Source organism: Lissotriton helveticus, chromosome 1_1, assembly GCF_964261635.1.
Source record: "Lissotriton helveticus chromosome 1_1, aLisHel1.1, whole genome shotgun sequence".
Lineage (NCBI taxonomy): Eukaryota > Metazoa > Chordata > Amphibia > Caudata > Salamandridae > Lissotriton > Lissotriton helveticus.
The window spans coordinates 1,153,380,003-1,153,402,034 of NC_136057.1; the positions used below are offsets into that span (position 1 = coordinate 1,153,380,003).

At 49.8% G+C, this 22,032-nt stretch overlaps 1 protein-coding gene across 6 annotated transcripts in view; it reads left to right on the forward strand.

Moving 5' to 3' along the window:
- TRABD (TraB domain containing) overlaps nucleotides 1-22,032 on the forward strand; it is a 188,315-nt gene that overhangs the window by 40,160 nt on the left and 126,123 nt on the right. For all 6 annotated transcript variants that reach the window (XM_078678972.1, XM_078678970.1, XM_078678977.1 and 3 more), the window contains exon 3: nucleotides 16,732-16,810. In XM_078678972.1, the coding sequence (XP_078535098.1) occupies nucleotides 16,732-16,810 (79 nt within the window). The remainder of the gene's footprint in view (nucleotides 1-16,731; nucleotides 16,811-22,032) is intronic.

Sequence of the window (22,032 nt, forward strand, 5' to 3'; positions counted from 1 at the left end):
TGTGCCCACCTCCCCCGCACTCCCGCCAACAAAGGCCGCTGTCCCGGGGGTCAAAGCGGTGCAGCTGCTCCGGTGTATAGTACCAATACGTGGCAATCTTTGTCAGAGTCTCCGTGAGTCCCATGTGGTAGGCCAAGTGTCTGGCCCTATGGTATATACCTTCCCATTCCTTGTGGCTTAAGGACCTTCCCAAGCCTCGCCCAACGCGCGCGGCCCGCATTATATGTATATGTGGCATTGGCAAGAAGCATTTTATAAAGATCGGAAATAATTTTCTTATTGGAAGTACGTGTCACTGGCCATTTCTCGTACGGGGTCAGTAGACTCTGTGCTTGCGGTTTGACCTGTGGATGTGAAGCCCAGTGCCGAATTCGAAGGTATGATATACAGTCGGTCTCCAAGAGACCATAGTGTTCCCTGAGTTGGGGGAAGGCAATGATGCCATCTAAATCAAAGAGGTGACCTAGGGACCTACAGGAGGAGGCGCGCCAGGCCTGAAAGGATCTAGTGTCAGTGCCTGGGTGAAAGTCTGGATTGTCGAATATCGGTGTAAGAGGCAACGGGAAAGTGGTCAGCTGGGTAGTGACATTGGTGCGATCCCAGGAATCCATGATGGTACTCGTGATGTATGAGGTGTACAGATTGGGCGGACGGTGTTGCCTACGAAGGAAGGGGATACCTTGTAGTGGTCTGCCCGCCACCGCTTAATCCTGAAACAGCCAGTGTTTCTCTGATTCTAACCGCTGCACTCCACAAGATATCTAAGCTGGGCGGCGTGAAAGTACAGCTGGAGGTCTGGCACTCCCACTCCTCTCTTTTCAGGTGGGAGAATCGCTATCTGGTGTTGGAAACGGGCTTTACGGCCTGCCAAATGAAGCGCTAAAAATCCCTCTAAGTCCATTGGATCTAGCCCAGCGGGGTCCTAAGGGGAAGAGTCTGAAAGAGGTGTAAGATCTGAGGGAGAATAGTCATCTTGGTAGCTGCTATTCTTCCCAGCCAGGACATCATGCAGTGTTTCCATCTGTTCAATTTCGAGTGGATGTGAGTGCGGAGTGTGGCATAGTTGACGGCAATGGTAGTGTGAATGGTAGGGGCTAATTGAATGCCTAAGTAGGGGATCGCGGTGGCGGCCCATTGAATTGGGTGTTCCTCCTGAATGGAAGTGAGAGTGTGCGGGGAAAGGGAGATGTTAAGAGCCATGGATGTGTCCATGTTGATTTTAAAGCCTGATCCACGTGCAAAGCTGTCTAGTTCCATGAAGAGGGAGCGCAAAGATGTGATCGGATCCGACAGGGAAAGGAGGAAGTCGTCGGCGTCTGGACTGATAGAATGCGTGCCCCCCCCCCCCCCCCGCCCCCTCCCAAATTTAATCCCGGTTATGAGTGGCTGCCGTCACACACTAAGCAGAGAAGAGAAGGGGTGATAGGGGGCACCCGCCGATGGGAAATCGAGAAGAGGTGTGACCGTTGACTCGGACCGTTGCCATGGGAGAGCGATAGCAGTTCAGAATCTGGTTACGGAATTTCTCACCGAGCCCGGCCGCCATCAGTACCATCTCCAGATACGGCCAGTGCACCCGGTCAAAGGCCTTTTCTGCATCGATGGCCAGAAGCATGTACTCTTCCTGAGTGCGGGAGGCTTTTCTATTGGATGTAAAATGTGTTTAGTGTTGTCACAGGTCTGCCTCTCTGGGATAAAACCGGCCTGATCTGGCTCAACCAGTCGGGCCATGTATGGCACCAAGCGGGCCGCTAGGATGCTGGTGTACAACTTAATGTCCACATTTAGGAGTAATATAGGCCTGTAGGCACTACACACGGTTTTATCTTTCCCCGGCTTTGGGATGGCGACTATCGCCGCCTCAAGCATTTCTCCTGGAATGGTACCTGCCTGTTCAAATGTGTTGAATAGGCTGTCAGGGCAGGGGCTATTTGGTTGCAAAATGTTTTGTAAAAAACAGCCATGTAACCGTCCGGTCCTGGTGACTTGCCTAATTTGAGACGGGAGAACGCCAAAATCACCTCTTCCTTCTGGATCTCTCTATCTAGGTATTCAGCCTGAGCTTGGTATAGGAAGGCCACCTGCGCTGCAGCACTATATACCGCACTGTGAAGATTTTCTAGCGAATCCCCCTTATATAGGTCTGCATAGAAATCGCAGAATGCTTCAGCCATCTCTGCGTCCTCGGTAATGACTTCACCTATGGCGACCGAATACTCTGAACTCTCTGGCGCTGCCTAACCTCCCGTAGCTTATTCGCCAGGAGACGGCCGCACCTGTCCCCTCCGGTGTAGTAGGAGTGCCGAAGCCGGAGTGTCGCATATTCTGCCCTGTCTTGATCAAAGGCTGCCAATTGCTTCCTTTCCACACATAGCTGCCGCCAGGCCCTGGAGGCGCCCGCTTTCTGATGCAGCTGTTGAAGCTCCTCCACTCTCTGGGTGATCTCCGCTTGCTTACGGCTCCGCTCCCTGTTCTGAGCTGAAGATATAGCTATGAATTCACCACAAACGACTGCCTTTAAAGCCATCCATTGAGTCGCTAAAGAGGTGTCAGGGTTAGCATTCTGGGCGGTGTAATCGGTGATGGCCTTTCGGATTTGATAGACTACTGTCTGGTTGTGCAGCAGAGTGTCGCACCAGCGTCTGAGAGTGCACGGGAAGCGTGGCAGCTGAAAGGTGGCTAGGACTGGGGAGTGATCGGAGTCAGAGGCCGTCAGGATCTCCGCATCTATCAGCAGTGAGGTGGAGCAGAGAAAGTAGTCTAGGCGTGCATATGTTTTGTGAGCACCCGAGTAGAAAGTGTAGCTGCAGGTGCAAGTGGCGCCATAAATCTGAGAGCCCCGGATCACGGAGGCGTGCCTGCCCTGCTGGTGTCAGTACCCCTACCTGTGTCGCTCTTTGACACGAGTGGTCCACCACGTTATCAAAGACAATGTTTAGATCCCCTCCCAGCAATGAGTGTCTATTTGGCGTTGCGGCCTCCTCACTGAGGGCATTGAGGAGAAACGTAATTTGCCCTTCATTAGGAGCGTATACGGAACCCACCACAAAGTACAAACTCCCCAGCGAAAACTGGTATGTGAGTAGGCGACCCTTAATCTCCGCCTCCTTCTGCAAGACCTTACCGGGAAAGGATCGAGAGACCACTATAGCCACCCCTGCCGACTTCGAAGTGTTAGAGGAGAATAATTGCATAGGGAAAGTCTTGGATCTCAATCTGTGGTGGTCCTTCGCGAGAAGGTGGGTCTCCTGGAGAAGGCAGATGTCTGCCTTGGAGTGCTCCAGAAGATGAAGGATGGCCCTGCTTCTAATGGGGTTGTTTAAGCCCCGTACGTTGAGCATGAGGACCTTAATGGGGTCAGTCTGCATCAGGGGACTGTAAGTGGGATGTAGCTTGGCATTAGCAATTAGCCAGTATGTGCAACAGGAAGGAGGGGTACGGGCTCTCAGGCCACAGGGAAGGGCATCCCCAAGGGGCAACTAGGGGAGGTGGACGAGGGAACCCAAACATAAAACCCCCAAAAAGAACTTGAACAAGTAGTAGTCCATAGAGAAAGTCCGTTGTCCCAGGACAACTGGTATCACCGTCAAACGAGGTCCGTGGTACCGTCATCATGGATATCTTCTCCTCCCACCACCCCTCAATGGACAGCAAGGATCCTTAAAGAGGAAGAAGATCAGAACCTCTGCGTGGAGTCCTCACGTGCCAACTGAGTCCTCCCCCGCCAGCGCCTCCGCCACCACAGTCCGAGCCCCCTGCTGGCCGCGGGCAATGTCCGAGGCCGGCGGCCTCCTCGAGCGCCTTCTCCTGCCCTGGCGCTGCCAGCCTGATGGTGAAATATCAGGCCCCGGGCCCGAACCTCCGGCGTGCTCCTCCTCGCTGGGTGGCGTCAGTTCCAACAGCCAGCAGGCCTCCTGCAATGAGCAGATTTGATGTAACCTGCCACCGTGTTGGAATAGCAATCGGAAAGGGTGACCCTACGAGTAGGAAATTCCCAGCCCTCGAAGGTGCTCAGTCACTGGGCGAAATTGCTGGCGTCTTTGCAGCGTGGTCAGAGCCAGATCCTGATAGAGCACGAGAGAGTGTCCCCGGAAGGAAATGGGGTGAGCCGCCCTTGCCTTTGATAGAATGGATTCTTTGGTCTTAAAGGCCTGGTCACACACCAGTATGTCCGCCGGTGGAGCGTTGGGGCCGCGGGGCAGGCCTACTCTGTGCGCCCTGTCTAATATGACGTCTGCCTCAGAGGAGTCACCCAATATGTGCTTGAAGAGACCGGTGGCAAAGGAAAACAGGTCGCGTGTGTCATTCATCACTTTAACTCCTCGGATCCTTATGTTGTGTCAGCGAGAGCGGTTTTCAATGTCCTCCAGGTGCAGCTGCATGTCTATGTGCTGGTCTTGTAACCTAATGTCCTCCTGTTGGAGAGTTGTCATGTCTGAGACAGCAGTGTCGCTCTTCTCCTCCAATGTGGCCATGCGCTCGCCAACATTATCAACATCTCTCAGGATTTCTTTGAGTTCAGTAGCGAATTCAGTTTTCCCTGACTGGATGTCCTCTCAGAGTGTGAGAGAGAGTGACTCCAGAAATTATTTTGTGATGGGTTCATCCCCGGTGTTCCCAGGGCGTCTCTCCGGTCCAGTGACTGGCGCTGCAGAGGCCATCTTGAGGGTAAGCTGCGACTAACTAAAGATGTCTTTGAGGGTTTTCAGCTTCGTACCTCTAGATCTGGACATGCTCCCCAGTACTCTTCAGACAGGTGAGAATGAGATGTGAGTCAGTCAGTGAGAGCCAGTTCCAGTGCTTGGGTGAGGGGGTCCCGACTTGAAGCGAAAGGGAGCAGTTAGCCCGGGGTCAGAGGGCGCTTCCTTTCTAGCTTGCCGTCTCGGTATGGTAAGGGTGCAGGTGCAGGTGGCCCCCAGCAGCTGCACAGCTCCGAGTGCTGGGGACGGATGCGGCCTCGGCTCTGAGGAGGTAAGACGGGCGCCAATTCTACCAAGCGCCGTTGTTGCTGAGCCTCGTCCCGGCTGTTTGGGCCCCCTATGCAGCGGAGCGCAGGGTGAGGTGCTGTCGCAAATCTCCACGGGGGCCTTTCGATGCCGGCACACCGCCCCCAATCCACCAGTCCGTGCAGCAATACAAGGTGCTCTGATCCTGGGCCAGGAGATATTTAAACGCGGCCCGTCAGCTGTAGGCCGCGGTGCTGCCCGCTACTTCTTTTTCTGCCTCCAGTGCAGTTGCCCCTCGCCACGCCACCCCCCTCCACGCAGCCCACCTCCGGCCACGACTCAGGGTCTCATCCAATCCTGGGGTCATGGTTCGCTGGGGACAGAGGTAGGTCCCGGTACAAGTCATATTGCGGCCCAACAGCGACTACATCATCCATGCCGCCTCGTTAGTTGCTAGTCTATGCGGCTCCCAACGAGGTGCGCCCGGGGCAGGGTGCAAGTCTGCGCCTCCCACACCCCCGGCGCGCAGACCCCCGCAGTACCTGCCACGTGGGACCGCATCCGACCCTCTCACGTGGTCTCCGGTCCCCAAGCTCCATCAGGCCCTGAGGCCGCGCAGGGGGTACTTCCACCAACGGCAGAGGGCAGCTTGAGTTAGTGGCGGCGGGTCCAGCAATGCAGCACGAAGAGGCAGCAGCAGGCCCTCGGCGCTTCCCTCCATGCCGCAGGCTCGCATAGAGCCCGGCGGCGTTGCCTGCCTCCGAGATGGACTCCTGAAGAACCGCTGGCCAGGGATCTGCACGGCCTAGTCCGATGGCACGGAGACCAGGCCGCAGGCAGCACTCAACCTGCGCCTAACGGCAGTGGCGTAGACGGTGAGTAGTCTCAGGTTAATTGGCGGCTCTCTGGGTGCCTCGGCAGCCACTGGTATGTCGTCGCCTCTGCAACTACACAAGGCTCCGCCGCCACTCCGGACCCCGCAACCCTTCGGGGTCAATCTCCCAGTCGGCCCCAGGAGCCGGCGAGTCTTCGGGATGCTGGCTGTGCAGCTGAGCCGGGAGAACAGTGGTTCGTGCCGCAAACCACTGTGTTGTCGAGGCCTCCCACACCAGGGACGCCGGGGCCGTCTCCCGGCCGAGTCAAGGGATCGCTCTTTGGTGCTCGCTCGATCCCAATATCGGGCCCAAACTGGGTCCGGGGAGGTCCAGGTGGGGTGCAGTCACTCCTCGAGCGATTTGGCGCCTCGAAAGGCCCGTGCTATGCTATCCTGGGAGGCGGCGGGCAAGAGCTGCAAGAAACATGTCCTATCCCGCCGCCATCTTGGCCACACACCCTGTTTATTCCTTTTTTTAACAACAGGTCGGCATTGCGTTTGCTCGTGGAGTCTTCAGAATGAACAACCAGCGACCAGCAGTCCTTCAGCGCGGCGATTGAGGCTGCAGGCGTGTCACGGCGCTGTAGTTCGCTTTTAAAATCCCTTCAACAGCTGATTACTAGCTGCTGTTTTAATCTTTGAAACTGTTACTTAGCGCTAACGCGCATTTGTATTTTTTGGCTTTTGTATTTTATAAACTATTGGGCTGGGGCTTGTCTTACCTGTTTCCTCTGCTCTGGACCCCGTTCCGCCCCCGGCATTGTGCCGTTTGTGCGGAGGGCCGCAACATCGAGCACCACTTCCTGCCCTACCCCACTTCCGCCCTGCCTCTCCCTCGCGCAGGTCAGCGGTCTAGTGGCTCACTCCCCTTTTTGGATATAATGGCGACCTGGTGGAAGCGCAGCGGACGAGCGCAGCGGGAGCGCAGACTTCGCGCCGAAGTTGCGCCAAAGTCGTGCCCGTCTGCGCCCGTCCGCGGCCGACCGGGGCTGGGGGCATCCCACTCTGCTCAACTGATCAGATATACTCCATCACAGCTCTGCTCCTACTGGACCCCTGGTGCCATTTCTCCCGCTGTATTTAATCGTGTGACTTCCCTTGGTTTGTCTGCCTTGCCCCTTCGTTCTCCTCCAGAGATTGTTACCCAGTTGACACCTTTGCCTTCTACCTTACCCCCGACCCCACCCCCTTCCTTTAACCCCCAAACACTGGTATTTAACATCACGGCTGCCTACTTAACACCCGGTCAGCTGTTCAACATCAGTACGAGCTCTTTAATTATATCGACACGCATGAACCTGATCTCTTGTTTCTAACCGAGACCTGGTTCAGAGCGGACTCCCTGCCCAATGTTCTAGCTGCGTTGCCCCCTTCACATTCTGCCATCCGAGTGAATCGGCCTGAGGGCAAGATGGGCGGAGGAGTAGCTTTGATAGCTCGTGCTGACTTGCACTTTCAGATCCTTCCCTTTCCTACAATCCCTGAAGTTGACTACTTGGTAGCGCGTTCGACCTCATACCAAACCCCCCCTGACCTGTGTCCTTGTCTACCGCCCCCCTCAATTCACTTCATCTTTCATCCCTAGTTTCCAAGATCTCCTGGCCACTCTGGCAATAAATAACTCGTCAGTCTTAGTCCTAGGGGACTTTAATTATTGGCCTAACGACCCTGCCGAATCTTCCTACTCTAAGGATTTCACTGACCTCATGATTAGCCTCAACTTCGTACCTCACATTCACAGCTCCACTCACACCCGTGGTCATGCACTCGACCAAATTCGCCCCCCACCATCCTTCCCTGCCCTTGGTCGGACCACTCTCTCATTTCCTTTTCCCTTGCACTATCCCCTGAGGTTAAGCCCCCGCTCCCCAAGAACATCTGGATCAGGAAATGGGGCAAAACCGACATGCCGTCCCTTTGCTCGTCCCTATCCGAGTCCAGCCCTGACCTCTCAGGCCTTGCAGCCTCAGTCCAATTGGAATCCATCAAAAATTGGCTGACTCAATCGGGCGACGAATTCGCTCCCTTTAGGCGGATTACGGTTAAGCGAGCCCATGCAGCTAATAGGTGGTTCCAATCTGACCTTAAGGTGAAAAAACTAGCTGCACGGAGAGCCGAGAGAGTTTGGAGGAGAACTTATAGCCCTTTACTGAAATCCACATACCATTCTGCCTTACAGACCTATAAAAAAGGCATTCTTGCGGCAAAGACAGAATACTACTCCGGAAAGATTCTAGCGGCAGAGTCCCAATCCAAAGAGATCTTTGCCACTGTCCATGAATTGTCAGCATCCAATAGAGTCACGACAACAGTCCCCCCCTCTCAACATCTCTGCGATTCTCTAAATGAATTTTTCATTGAGAAGATCGCACAGATCAAAATCAATATACCACCCCCTTCGTTAACCTTTGTTAACCCACCTCCTCCCCCTTCTATCTCAAAACTGGTTAGCATTCCCCCACTGACCAAGGACTCACTCCTTCCTCTGCTTCGGCGGGTGAAATCGGGCTACCCCTTGGACTTTGGTCCCGCCCATGTTCTAAGAGAGATCTTCTCGACCTGTCCTACCCCTCCCCTCACGTTCCTCAACGACTCACTAAGCAATGGTGTTGTTCCCTCCTCTCACAAATCAGCAGTCATCATTCCGATCATAAAAAAAACTGGCGCTGATCCCTTGTCCCCAGCTAATTACCGTCCCATCTCCCTCTTGCCCTATTTGGGAAAGGTCTTAGAAACCCACGTTACGAGTACTCTGAGCACTTATGTGGAGGCAAATCATTGCCTCTCCCCTTGCCAGGCGGGCTTCTGACCTCTACACTCCACAGAGAAGGTAGTGATCTCAGTGATGGATGGACTCCGTGAGGGTATTGACCACAACCTTCCGCAAGCCCTTGTTCTCTTGGACCTGTCCGCCGCTTTTGACACGGTGGATCATTCCATTCTTCTCACTCGTGTCAGGGCGGCGGGCATAGAGGGCTCTGCCCTCTCTTGGCTCAATTATTTCTTGTGTGACAGGGCACAGGCCGTTCATCTCGCTGGTTTTACTGCCTCCTCACGAAAGGTGGAGTGTGGTGTCCCTCAGGGCTCATCCTTATCCTCTCTTTTGTTTAATTTATACATTCATCCCCTTATTTTTTCATTGCAGCAGCTCGAGGTCACGGTGTTTAATTACGCCGATGACCTCCAGCTTATTTTTAACCTTTCTCACTCCCCCTCCTCTGTTCAGAATTTTCAAACCGTTATGTTATTCATCCAAGATTGGATGAACTGCAACCACCTTAAACTCAACCCTGACAAGACAGAGCTGGTCTTGACAGGAGGTGGTTGCAGTCCCTGGTCCCCCCTTGTTTTGGCCCCTTTCACTTGGTGCTCCTCCCCTCCCGGTTCCTAAAGTTAAAACCCTTGGGATCTTTCTTAATCCCCAACTATCTGTAAATCCCCAGGTCAGCTCGGTGGTTTCCTCGTGTTTTTTTTCCCTCCGGATAATCAGGAAAATATCCCGCTTCTTTTCCCTCCCGGCACTGAAAATAATTGTGATGGCAATGGTGCTCTCGCGCCTTGATTATGGGAACATAATCTATAACGGCGCACCGGCCTACGCCATACACCGATTGCAGCTAGTGCAAAATCAGGCCGCCCGCCTGATCCACGGGTTGCCCAAATTCCATCGAGCAACCCCACTGCTGAAATCATTGCACTGGCTACCTGTGCGGGAGCGGGCTTTATTTAAATTGGGCTGCCTCACCTTTCAGGCCAGGATGGGCACTGCCCCCGAGTTTATATGCTCAGCCATCAAACCCTACCTGCCGGGCAGAGAACTCCGCTCTACCCACATGGCACTCCTGGTCACACCTCGCTTTAAGAAAAAGAAAGCAGGTGGGGCGAAATTTGCAGTCCTTGCACCTGTCTTCTGGAACTCCCTCCCCATGACACTTAGATCCGCAACCTCCTACTTGGAGTTCTGGATAATGTAAAAACCTTCCTTTTCTCTAGAGCTTTTGTTGACTAAACCTGCCCCTCCTGCTGCTGTTGCTAGTAGTAGCTCCTATAGCGCCATGAAACCGCTGGGTATAAGTGCGCTCAATAAATGCTTTTAAATTCAAATTCAAAAATTCATTGATTTCATGGTACAGTAGATTCGCTCGTTCCACGATGATTTTACAGGCTAGATGCCCGACGGGAGCCCGGATAGTGAGCAGTACAGCATGTGAGATTCCAAGGATATTCCCCCATTTACGGATGGAACGTGTTGCAGTGTGTTCTCAGAAAACCTGCACACTGTAAATCACTGTAGCTTCGTAATTAGCGATTCATATTAGATATGAGGATATACGATACCTCAACATCACTGTTATCTACACTTACAAAGCTGAGAGGGTATGAGTGAGAGGTAAGAAAGAACAAATGCAATAGAATTTTTTATTTAGCTACGTACGGCACCGGGGAGAAATGGCAGGAGGAAGACAGAGCAAGCCGGGACTGGGCGAGTGACAAAATATGGCTGCAAATGGTAGGTGCGTAAAATTCTAAAGATAAAACCATTTATTAAAACAAAATGATATTAAAAATAACAGCGTAAATTAGAATTAACCCTAAATGTGGTAGGAGATTCCCTCCAAAACAGTCTGGCATCAAATAGCTGTAGTGCAGCAATTAACAGCTGCACGTCTGCCCCATCCTCCCCTTAAGTATGTGGAGGCAGAAGGACTCTGGGGAAGACTAGAATGGCTCCCTTCTAAAAATGGGTGCCGTGAAAAGGCAAACCGGAAGTGGAAAAGTCTGAAGCCAGTCCTCCCTCCACTCAGTCAGCCAGGTAGCTGCAGTGGACCAGGTAGAAATGGCCTTCACCTCCGCAACTCACCCTCTCTGCCGGACTTCAGGAAGAAACTCAAGACTTGGAGGTTCAACTGAACCTCCCCCTGGAGCAGTGCTCTCGGCACCTAGATATCCTCATGGGTGATTAGCTTCGTGCTACAAATCCAGATTGATTGATTGATTGATTGCTGATGATCCCTGTGGGATGCCGTAGGAAATGGTCATTTGATCAGACTGGATATCAGACGCAAGAGCTTCTCTTAAATGAAAAGACCGTCTGATTTAGATCTGTGAGTATGAGATGGCAATGTTAAAATATTTTTCAACCTACATGAACGTGGTGCAGGAAAATACGCTGCTGAATTGGTAAGTGTATAGATTTTGATATTTAGAATAATTGCATGAATAAAAATAAATTGCAGAATTCTCAGAGTGTACAGCCCTCATAATAATGGCAAGCTTTTGAAGGAAAACCATTTACTGACAATCTAGTTGGTGTGCTACTTGAAACAACTTCAGTTGTGTATTTGTTTTCTCAATAAATTACTGATCGGTACTGGTGCTTTCCTCACTAATTGAATTGTTTTTAATGAAGTTGTATAGATGTATTCGCTGAAGAGAAACATGGTTGTGTGGCTCGTTGATTACATATATATACAGGCAAGTAAAAAGAATGTGTGTTCTCAACATGGGATGAGCTAGCCCTGTCAGTTTTAACGCAGAAAGGGTAGGCATCCATGCCAGAGGTTTAGACAATACACTGGCTATGTAAATTATTTCACTGTGGATTAATTATATGTAGGTTTTATCATGTATAAATATCCTGAAAATCCAACAGGAATCCAGGGCACAAGTCCTAAAACAAGCATTGAAAATGCAATAGGTCGCGCCTTTGATTAAGTTAAAGCCATTTGCTTTGCTAATGGTATCGTATAGCTAAGCAAATGGCTTTAACTTAATGAAAGGCGAGCCCTATTGCATTTTTAATTCTGGTTTGTTATTGCTTGGGGTATGAAGATTGCGGCCGTAAATCCCGGCTCAACCGCTGTCACGATGTACGATCTTGCTACAGTACACTTTGATCTAAGAACACAGAAAGAAGTCTGTCACCCCGTTCCAATCTGACCTCCGTTTGGCCAGTGCAACCTCACTAATGCCACCTTTCTGGCCTTTTGTCATATGTGTGTAATGTTTGGCTTAGTCGTGTAATCGCGTGCCAGTGTTACACCAGTGTTGTCAAGTGACTGGGCTTGTGTTAAGAGAGTGATCCTCCAACAATCCTGGTTCTCGTTTAACTACTCTAGCACGCTGGACAGGACTTGAAAGTTTTACCTTTTCTGTTACAAACATTAGCCTACAACTCCCATCATGCTTAGTGCTACTGGATGAAAATCGAGGACGGGCTGAAAGTTACATCTGTGTTATGCATTGTTTTATGCCTCACTGGCTGCCTTTCATTTGGTTGGCTTGCTAATGTCTGTGACCTATTCTGGCTGGTAGGTCTCATGCATTTTTTGAGTCGATTACCCCAGGAAAGACATACAAGGTTAAATCTGCATATAAAATATGGCTTCAAAAGTGTATGTCCTTGGATTCCAGCAAAGGGAGCTTATTGAATGCTTTTTGTAACCTGCAAATAGGTACCTTAATTTAACAAGTATATGGATGAAGTAGAATCAGTGATGGCCAGAGTTCTGCATCTTTAGCTAAGGATTGGTACTCTACCTGCGAAATATTTCCTCATAATTCTGACGCTGCTCATGCTAACTCAAAAGATTATGTTAATGTTATTAGTTCCTGAAGTGGGTTGAGGACAAGCTACATTTCCCCCCAGCTGTTTAAGGTATGCTACTCTATGCTCTTTTATCTGAACTATGAATGTGAATTGGCGACTAAGCCATATTTGGCTGCATGCTTCCAATCTGAGACGGGGTCGTAATTACATGGAATTGTTACTAGTTTGGGGTAGTTGATCTTGTCATGTGATTGCCCTCTTATGCAATAAAGCACTTGTGCTTTAGAAGGTAAGTGTCATACAGCAGCCTCACAAATGCGCCACTTTGCTTGGTATGATGCATGACAAATCTATCTCACAGCTTGGTTCATCAGGATTTACAAATAAAATAAAGCAGAAAAAAAAACTATCAGTATATAATTAAAAAATATGTCACAATTGTTGAAAATACGGATTTCAACTTAAATAACCACGCCGAGACTGTAACACTAAACCTTGACTCACCACAAAGCTTTGCTGAAGCCACCCAAAATGATACTATGTGACAGCACCAATGATGGCGTCTCTAATACTAGCATACTGTGACGTTATCAATGAGGTCAGTGAGTGTTGCATTTGTATATTCAACAGTGATATGGTTTCAGTTCTTTGTGTTGTTGGGCTATTAAGCCTCATTGGTATTAGGGGAATGCCCATCGCAATACATGTGGAAGTCAACTCTTAAATGGATTCACACACTCTGGCCTCTCTCAGGCTTTTCACAAAGGTCACAAGGTTTGACTACACTTTTGGACGATGGACTATTGTGTCCAAAGTGATCCATCCAACAATTCCAATAGCCTAGTCTTCCGCTTTCTGAAACAATGTCCACACTGCTTTTTCCACTGCAGGACCCGCCGGAGTTACCGAGCAACTGTTGCTCAGAGTCATTAAGCTGAGTTATGGTTGTCTTTCCCAGATGGGCTGGGTCAGAAGCAGTCGTCTTGTACAGGCAGGCACAGTTCACTCCCAGCTAAAGCCTGCTTCTTCTCTTCAAGAAGGCCAGAGGGGCTGGGTTAGAAGCAGTCGCCTTGTGCCGGCACAGTTCTCTCACAGCTAAAGCCTGCGTCTTCCCTTCAGGAATGCCAGAGGGGCTGGGTCAGAAGCAGTCACCTTGTGCAGGCAGGCACAGTTCACTCCCAGCTAAAGCCTGCGTCTTCCCTTCAGGAAGGCCAGAGGGGCTGGGTCAGAAGCAGTCTCCTTGTGCAGGCAGGCACCGTTCACTCCCAGCTAAAGCCTACGTCTTCCCTTCAGGAAGGCCAGAGGGGCTAGGTTAGAAGTAGTCGCCTTGTGCAGGCACAGTTCACTCCCAGCTAAAGCCTGCATCTTCCCTTCAGGAAGGCCAGAGGGGCTGGGTCAGAAGCAGTCACCTTGTGCAGGCTGCTTCTGGTGAGGGTGTTCCTGGTCGAGCCCCCACAGCGAGTCACTCCTGCCCCCTGCACATCTGCCCAAGCATGGGATGGGGGCCCGGGGACCCTCTTTCCCAGGTGCACGGTGAGGCAGTGGTGCTGACACCCCAGTCTTCACTTCCTCTAGAGCGAACTCCTCTGAGTGATCAGCCCTAAGGGAGTTCCTTTGTCTCTCATTCCAAGCTCTTTATCAGTTTATTATCTGTAATAAGAAAGTAAAAGTGACTGCTCTTGTAATCGACAGTCACAGCTGAGCTGCCGTTTTCAAGCCCTGGCCAGGGCGGCCCCTTGCAAACTCGGGCACTTCCCAGGAGGCTGCAGGATAGGGGGCTTCTTTCAGAGCAGCCCCACCCCCCCAACACAAGACAGCCCCCTGGCTACATTCTAGTCAGAGCTGCCCTTTGTGGAGCTGCTTCGCACAGTGTGCCAGGGCTGAGTTTGGTTCCAGTCTATCCATGCCCCTGGCAGGGATGACTCCGACCTTCTTCTTCTGAAGCTGAATAAATCAACACCATGGACTTGATTCACACATCATTTAGCCATGAGTAAGTATTTCTCGCTTCTGGAAAATCTGTATTAATTCACACCTCAGTCGGAAACCGGACGAAATTACTCACAGAAAAGGTATATTGAGTTCAGCCCCAAGTATATTGCGTAATGCACGGCTCTCTAGAAGCGTCGGAAGGTGCTTCGAGGGAGCAGTGGGCGCTATGTGCACAGTTGGCAGCGGTACACAAACTGGCAATAAGTGAACTGCAAACCCCGCGTCTGTGAGTCGTTGCATGCACCTTACCTCCATATGAGTCATGTTAATGCTAGTGGTCTCATTGACCCGCCTCCCCCCGCGGGCTATCTCATGGTTTATGTCTGCAATACTAAAAATAAGCTCTCGCCAGGCAGCCGCGGTTGTGACGTAGACTTTTCTCTTTTTCTGCTTTCCTTCCGAAGTAAAAGGTTTCTTATCTTTTTACGTTTGAGGAGATATCTCCCTGCGCCTTTGACCCCCTTAAAACCTGCTTAAGAGACATCGCTAACTGGATGGACCTTAACGTCTTGAGACTAAATGCAGGTAAAACAGAAGTGCTTTTTTTTTTAATCGGCCATCTCCATTGAATTTGAACCTTTGGTGGCCGGAAGATCTGAGCCAGCCCCCTACTCCTAAGAACTCAGTCAGAAACCTAGGAGTCCGTTGGGATGATGAACTATCCTTTGAGAATCAGTTCAACACAGTCTTATCTGCTTGCTTTTCCAAGATTAAAACTTTAAAAAAATTCATCAATTATCTGCCATGTGCGAACAGGAAAACAATAGTCCATGCGCTTATTATCTCCCATCTGGACTCCGCCAACGGACTGTATCTAGGATTAACTAAAAGCCTCTGCCATAAACTTCAGACGGTACAAAATGCCGTAGCGCGGTTGATTGGTGGCCTTTCCCGCAGGCAGCACATGTCGCCTTACCTTCGGGAACTACACTGGCTCCCTATGAGCAAACGAATTGATTTCAAAGCCATGATATTAGCCTATCGAACCACCAAGGGCAATGGGTCTCCCCATCTACGAGCTATTCTACGGCCATATTGTAATTTGAGAGCTCTCCGTTCAAACGACAAATTTCTATTGGCTACCCCAAGATTTAAAAAAGCCAGGGCTGGAGGCAAAACCTTTGAGTTATGCGCTGCCCTAAAAATGGAACAAATTGCCTTTGGACCTACGAAGGAGTAATTCGGAACTTAAATTCCGTCGATCCCTGAAAACTTTTCTGTTCTGCCTCTAACCCCTTGCCTGAGAGACCGTCTCCTAATTCAATCAGCGCCGGGACACCCCGTTGGGGTAGCTGTTCGCTTTAAAAATGACACAATAATAACAATAATGGGGCCATGTGTTTGGCCCGATAAAGATAAGAAACCTTTTACTTCAGAGGGAAAGCAGGCGAGGCCATCCAAGTGGGACGGCTGAAAAAGAGAAAAGTCTACATCAGACAAAACTCTTTCCCAATGGGTGGCCACCGTTTAACATAAATGGTGACACCGGCCAATGGGAAAGAGGGGCGTGGCTTACAGCCTGATACACAAAGCTCCTCAAAAACATAAAATCTCACCAGCGAGACTGCGCATGTGCGCAGCCCACGCAGGCGAGACCTAAAAAAAAAAAAGAATAGGGTGGACTAATCAAGTCAGGCAGCATGCAGGTAACATCATAGCGTGTGCCATCATGGAGTGTAATGTCACACATGCCATCATAGGAAGTGGCATCACAACCAATGACCTCACAGGAAGTGACATATCTTAAGACCTCACACCTGTGTTTAGCTATCATGAGTACCTTCGAGTGCATTACAATATTTAACGAATTAGATTTTGCGCCGTATTTGCACCAAAAAAGTGAGACAACCCTGACACAAAATCTGGTCCCGAAATTATACATCTATTTTTTAAAACTCTTCCACAAAGAAAATAACAACAAGGAGAGACATGGCAGTAAATATCTTCTGGTTAATTGGTTGCAAAGCGTGCTATCTAAATAATTCCTTATTTTTACGGTACCGCCTGTAAGTTTTGTGGTTTAGCATTCTTGTATTTTTATTAGTTTAAGTCATTGTATTCTGGTATGTTGTTGAGGATTGTGTTTTTTTTGTACTTTATACATGTGCTTTTATGGTTTTAAAATGTGAACTTGAATAAAGATTGATTGATTGGTTGCAAAGTTTGAATTTTAAAATATCTAATGGTGTTAAGGCACCTGCTGCATAGATCTTTGTGTGCCCAGAAAATCTCTGGTAAATATGATAATGGTAAGATAACTCTGGAGGTGTACCGTATTTTCAATTTAAGAGAAACTTGTTAAATGTAACCATATATCTGATTCCAGAATAACTATACAAACTGTAACCATTTGTATTGATCTCACATAGGCTGCTGCTGAAGCAATGCCATCATCCGAAGATTCCGAAGAGGGACCCAATGATGTTTCAGATATACCACAGAACATATGTAGGTTTTACTGTGTTGTAGAAAAATATTAATAACACAAACTATGTCTAATAGAAATACCTGCATTAGAGTTTACTAGACTCCAAAGCTAATCCTTTCATTTCAGCGAAGACTGTAAAGACAGCCCTTTTAGAAAAGTATTTTATTTAATTTTCTCAAATTACCACAATGTATACTTTATTGTTGACTTACACTAGATACAGGATTACTTGTTTCCTGTTGTGTGCTCAACTCTGCATTTCTAATGATGCCATACATTGTTTTTTTTTACTCCATGTTAGTTTAAAAGCGAAATGCAAATCCACACCTACGCAAGCTTTCAAAATGATTTCAACACATATTTTGCTTTACTTTGTCAAGTACTTTGCTGACTTTGTGTGACAAAGACTATCTCAGAAGTTTACATTTTTATATATGATAGAAGCATGGGGTAACCAAATATCCTGTACTACTATTGGGCCTAACATTTATCTATCCTTATCACTGGGTGTGTACAGTCGAACCTGCTCTCGGAGTAGGAAATGGTCTGATAGACAAAATAGCTTGGCTCCTTATAATATTCAGGGAAATTCTAGAGCAGTGTGAAAAGTCATAAGGAGCTGGGAGAGCACTGCTATAACCTAAAGGTGGAAAGGCAGGCTTGCCACAATGACTTAATCTGGATAGGAACAATGAGGCTGAAGAGTAAATACTTATTATTTCCTGAAATAGGCTTTGATGTTAACATTGTCTGTTGAAGTTTTCTTTTCCATGCCCTGAGCTAACGTTTAGATGGAATGATGTATAATATTTTCTACCTACAGCTAGGGTCTTACAGAAAGAGATCAAAACTATGGAGGTGTTCCAGGTTTGCAGAACACTTACAGTACCCACATCACATTCTTTGAAAAAGCTTACAGAGAAATGGGAAGCAGATGTAGTGGATGGAAGTGGAAATAGGTGCTAGGTTCAGACTAGTTAAGTTCTGATGCCTCCTCAGAAATTACTATGCTCATGTGACATTGTGGACTGTGGAAAAGGATGGCGGGTAACCTACTGAAAGTAACTGTTACTAGGTTCTGTCTATAACTTACTCACAGTTATCAAGGGTTACAGGGTTAATCTCACTTTATAGTGTATCATTCTTATGGCAAAGTTTAATATCTGCTTTATTTCCTTTATGAGCTCCAATATGAGCCACTAGTACAGGCTGCTTGAACTTTAGGTCGGTGGCACTCTCTCTGGTGCCAATAATTGCACAGGAAAGAACTACAGTTTCAGGGTGCAGTAGAAGTCTGTTTGCAGCAGGGAAGAGCAGCATTATACAGGCTGAGGTGCACGGTTGACTACTTAACAGGGAGGTTTAGAGTGGAAAAACCTGTTCAGGCCTCAAATATGCATAACAATCCCCCATAAAAGCTACAGAGAGGACTCTCCTGGCAGAGCTGTGTTCTTTGACTGTGCTGGACCCTGTTTGTCTTCTGCCAAGTGAATGTCCTTGTAATCTGAGCCAAGTAGCGAGAAGCTAGAGCAGTGGTGTTTCTACTGGTATGAGCACAATGAGGAGCAGAGTTTTAGTCCTCTAAAGTCGTAACCAAAGAGACGACTGTGCTCTCCTCCTCTAACACTGTCAAAAAGGCAGCCATCCTGTCGGAGGTTAGAGGCTGATGGTTATGTGACATAAAAGCAGCAAGCGGGGAGAAGCATACAGGGGATGAGGCTATTGGCTAAAGTGGTATCCAAGAGTGATTAACAGCTTGGACTTGAACTGCAGTTTGTGGACCGGTGGGGTGATTTGTCATCTTCCAGAAACCCTGTCATACCAGCAGGGAAGGGTTAAAGGACCACACTCCTGGACATTGTCCAGGGTGTCAGGTGAGAGAAGATGGACTGGCCTGTCACAAGTGCTTTTAGGAGGGATAATGTGATCAGTATAAGCTAAACTTCTCCTTCTGGTGACATTTTAACATTGTTAAATACCCTAAGGAATTTAAGTTCCGGAACCTTGATGACACCTGGGTGGAAGACCACGGTTACTACTTTGCTAGAGGTCTACATTCACCCTAGCCTCCAACACCACAAAGGGACTAATGAAGGAGTTGCTTCTGACTGCGATCTGTAGATCGGCCGGTCTAGGCTTGAAATTGCCTTCCAGAATAGATTACACAAAAGGTGACTATGGTGTAGAATACATTTACTGTGCATGAGTGTAGACTAATTCTGTGAGGACAGTGGTCACAGACCCAGATAATGGAGTTTAGTCTCTTGACGGAAGAACCATCAAATCTGAGGACATTGCAACCCACAAGCAAGAAGCTAATGGGCATGCAACATATTTTTTAAATTGTGTATTAACCTCTATTTTCTTGTTGGAAGTCAGATTTGAGAGCATATCTGAAAAACTTTCAGTGTTAAGCCGATTGGCAGGTGTGTACCTAAAAATCGAACAGACTCTGTCTTGGAATTTCTTGGAAAGCAGAAAGACCCTGCGATTAAACACAAACGAATTCAGTTTATGAATGCCTCCGGACTGCTAGTGAGAGGAAAGCTTGAAGCGTTAGAGGTGGCTAACACTGATCTTGTAGCACCAAAAGATTGATCGTCATGAAATGGTATTGCAGTTGGTTTTTAAGAACAAACATTTACAATGCAATGGTCTCGGCATTATTAAAGGTAGAGCTATTGGCATTGCTCATGACATTTCTTTTTTTTTTTTTTAAATCATAAATAAATGGCATTGTCATTTACATTGCCAATAGCTTAATCGTTAAATAAATGGTATTGTAATTTACAATGCCAACAGCTACACCCCTACACAGAGCCACCCTCACACAGACAGAGCCACCCACACATAGAGCCACCTACAAAAAAAACTATACACACACACACACACACACACACACACTCTGTCTCTGTCTCTGTCTCTGTCTCTGTCTCTGTCTCTGTCTCTGTCTCCCTCTCCCTCTCTTTCTCCTCTCTCACGGATGCCGATGCCACAGGGATCAGCAGAGGTGGAACCCCGATCCTGAGCTGACAGCCGGTGGATGACCTGGCACCTGCTGACTGCGGGGGTAGTGATTAGAGTCCAACCCTGGCCCCGGGACAAGGCTGGGCTCTGTGTGACAGAATATGGGCGGAGTGAGGTAATGACGCCGGACAACCCATAGTGTCAATAAAAATAGAGGAAACATCCCGAACATGTATTTGTGGCAGGAAAAACGTGATTTAACATTTGAATGGCCATCACTACCTTTACGGCCAACCAACAATCTCTTTGTCTAGTCACCTGTGGCATATCTGGAAGGATCCTCTAGCCCAGAACACATAGGGCTTCTCTTAATTTAGATAGCACAATAAATCAGTACCCTAGCCAGCGATGGAATGAAACCATTCCAAAGATACATCCACGTTTTGACAGCACAACGTGCATGCCATAACTAAAAATGCTGGACAGATAAAATACAGCCTCAATCATAATCTCCGAATATTCGGATGCAGGTTTAAAAATCATATATGCGTCCTCAATCACGTAAAAGTTTGTAACAACGTGGAGGGGGCGTGGCTACGCAAGCCACGATGGCGACCGTGTCTTGCTGAGGCTCCGCGATTGGGCTGCCAATATATCAAGCCCTGAGGATCGCCGTGGGCCCCTCCACACAAAACCTGTGACCGGAGCACCCCTGTTCCCCGGAGCGCCGACCACAGTGGTTCTCCAGACACTAGGAGGGGCACATTTCCTCCGTGTTTGCTCCCGCCGGAGGCACACACCAAGACCCAAGATGGCGGCCACGGTCCGGTGACACTGCCTTCCCCGAGACCCCCCCAACACTGCAGTGGAGTGACCGCCGGCGGATTTTCCGGCTCAGACAGCGAGACCAGCGGGGATTAGGCGCTATTGTGTCCCATCGCTGCGACCAACCCCCGGCTTCAGGAACCATCTCGCCACCTCGGAGACTCACCCCTGCTACGTCCCGGTCCTCAGTGGCCGCACCGGGCAATCTGCGGAGCCGGCTAACGTCGCTGCACTCATCGGAGGTAGGCACAGAACGAAGACTGCCAGTGGGACTGAGGCGCCCTCCTCGGCCACCCGACGCCTGTTCCCCAGTGGTGCCTGACTCCAACATGGCGCCCATACTCGTCCGAGCGGGACGACATCCGAGGGGCTCCCAGCAGCACCTCTAGAAGCCCCGGATCACCGCGCGCCTCCCCCACGCTCCTTACACTTGGAGGGTCTGGACGGCCAGCGGGCGGGCCCCGCGACCTGCGCCCCTGCTCCACCACTCCAGTGCGGACGCTTCACCGACTGGGAGCTCGAGACCTGGTGGGCTAGCCCTTGGCCTCCCTACACCTGCTGTGTCCATGCATCCTCTCCTGGCGTGGGTCTGCTCCAGAGGCCCCTCCTCGAACAGCCCGCCGCTCTCTGCCCTCATTGACTCACAGCGCCCCACCTGCCGTCAGCATGGGGAAACCGAAGGGCACACAGGCGACCGCCGTCCCGGAAACGGCCCCCGAGAATATGCCTCACACCCGGACCTGGTCACAAACCCACGCGCCTCAAACGGACCCCACCTTATCGGCAAAGCTGGACCAGGTGCCAGCGGCCATAGAGATGTCCCGACTATCGATGGAGGAACGTTTGGGCACCCTCTCGACGGACATCAGCTTGGTCCGCGACGATCACTGCAAACTGACGGACAGAGTGGCGGAGGGAGAGAAGATACTGACCGACCTACAACCCGCCGTGAAGGCACAAGGGACAGATCTACAGGAGGTCCTACGCCGCGTGGCGGCCCTTGAAGAACGCACGGTCGATTTAGAGGGGCGGTCGAGGCGCTGTAATATCCGCGTCCTGGGCCTCCCGGAGGGAATTGAGAACTCAGACCCCCTGAACTATATGGAGTCATGGACCAGGTCTTTCACCCCCGAAGCAGAACGCTTGGCGTTCTTCTCCATTGAACAAGCCCACAGGGTCCCCGCCCGGGAGCCCCGACCAGGCTTCCCTCCCAGACCGATGTTGGCCAAGTTCCTACACTTCCGTGACCGCGACGCGGTGCTCCGCGCGGCCCGAGCGGCAGGCCCCTTGCAGGTGGAGGACCAACATGTCATGGTGTTCCCAGACTATGCTCGAGGAGTTCAGCAGCAGAGGTCCACATTTCTCGAGGTCAAGAGACGCCTCCGCGCAAACGATGTCCAATACTCCTTGCTGTTCCCAGCCCGCCTCAAGGTCCTACACAAGGGCAGGG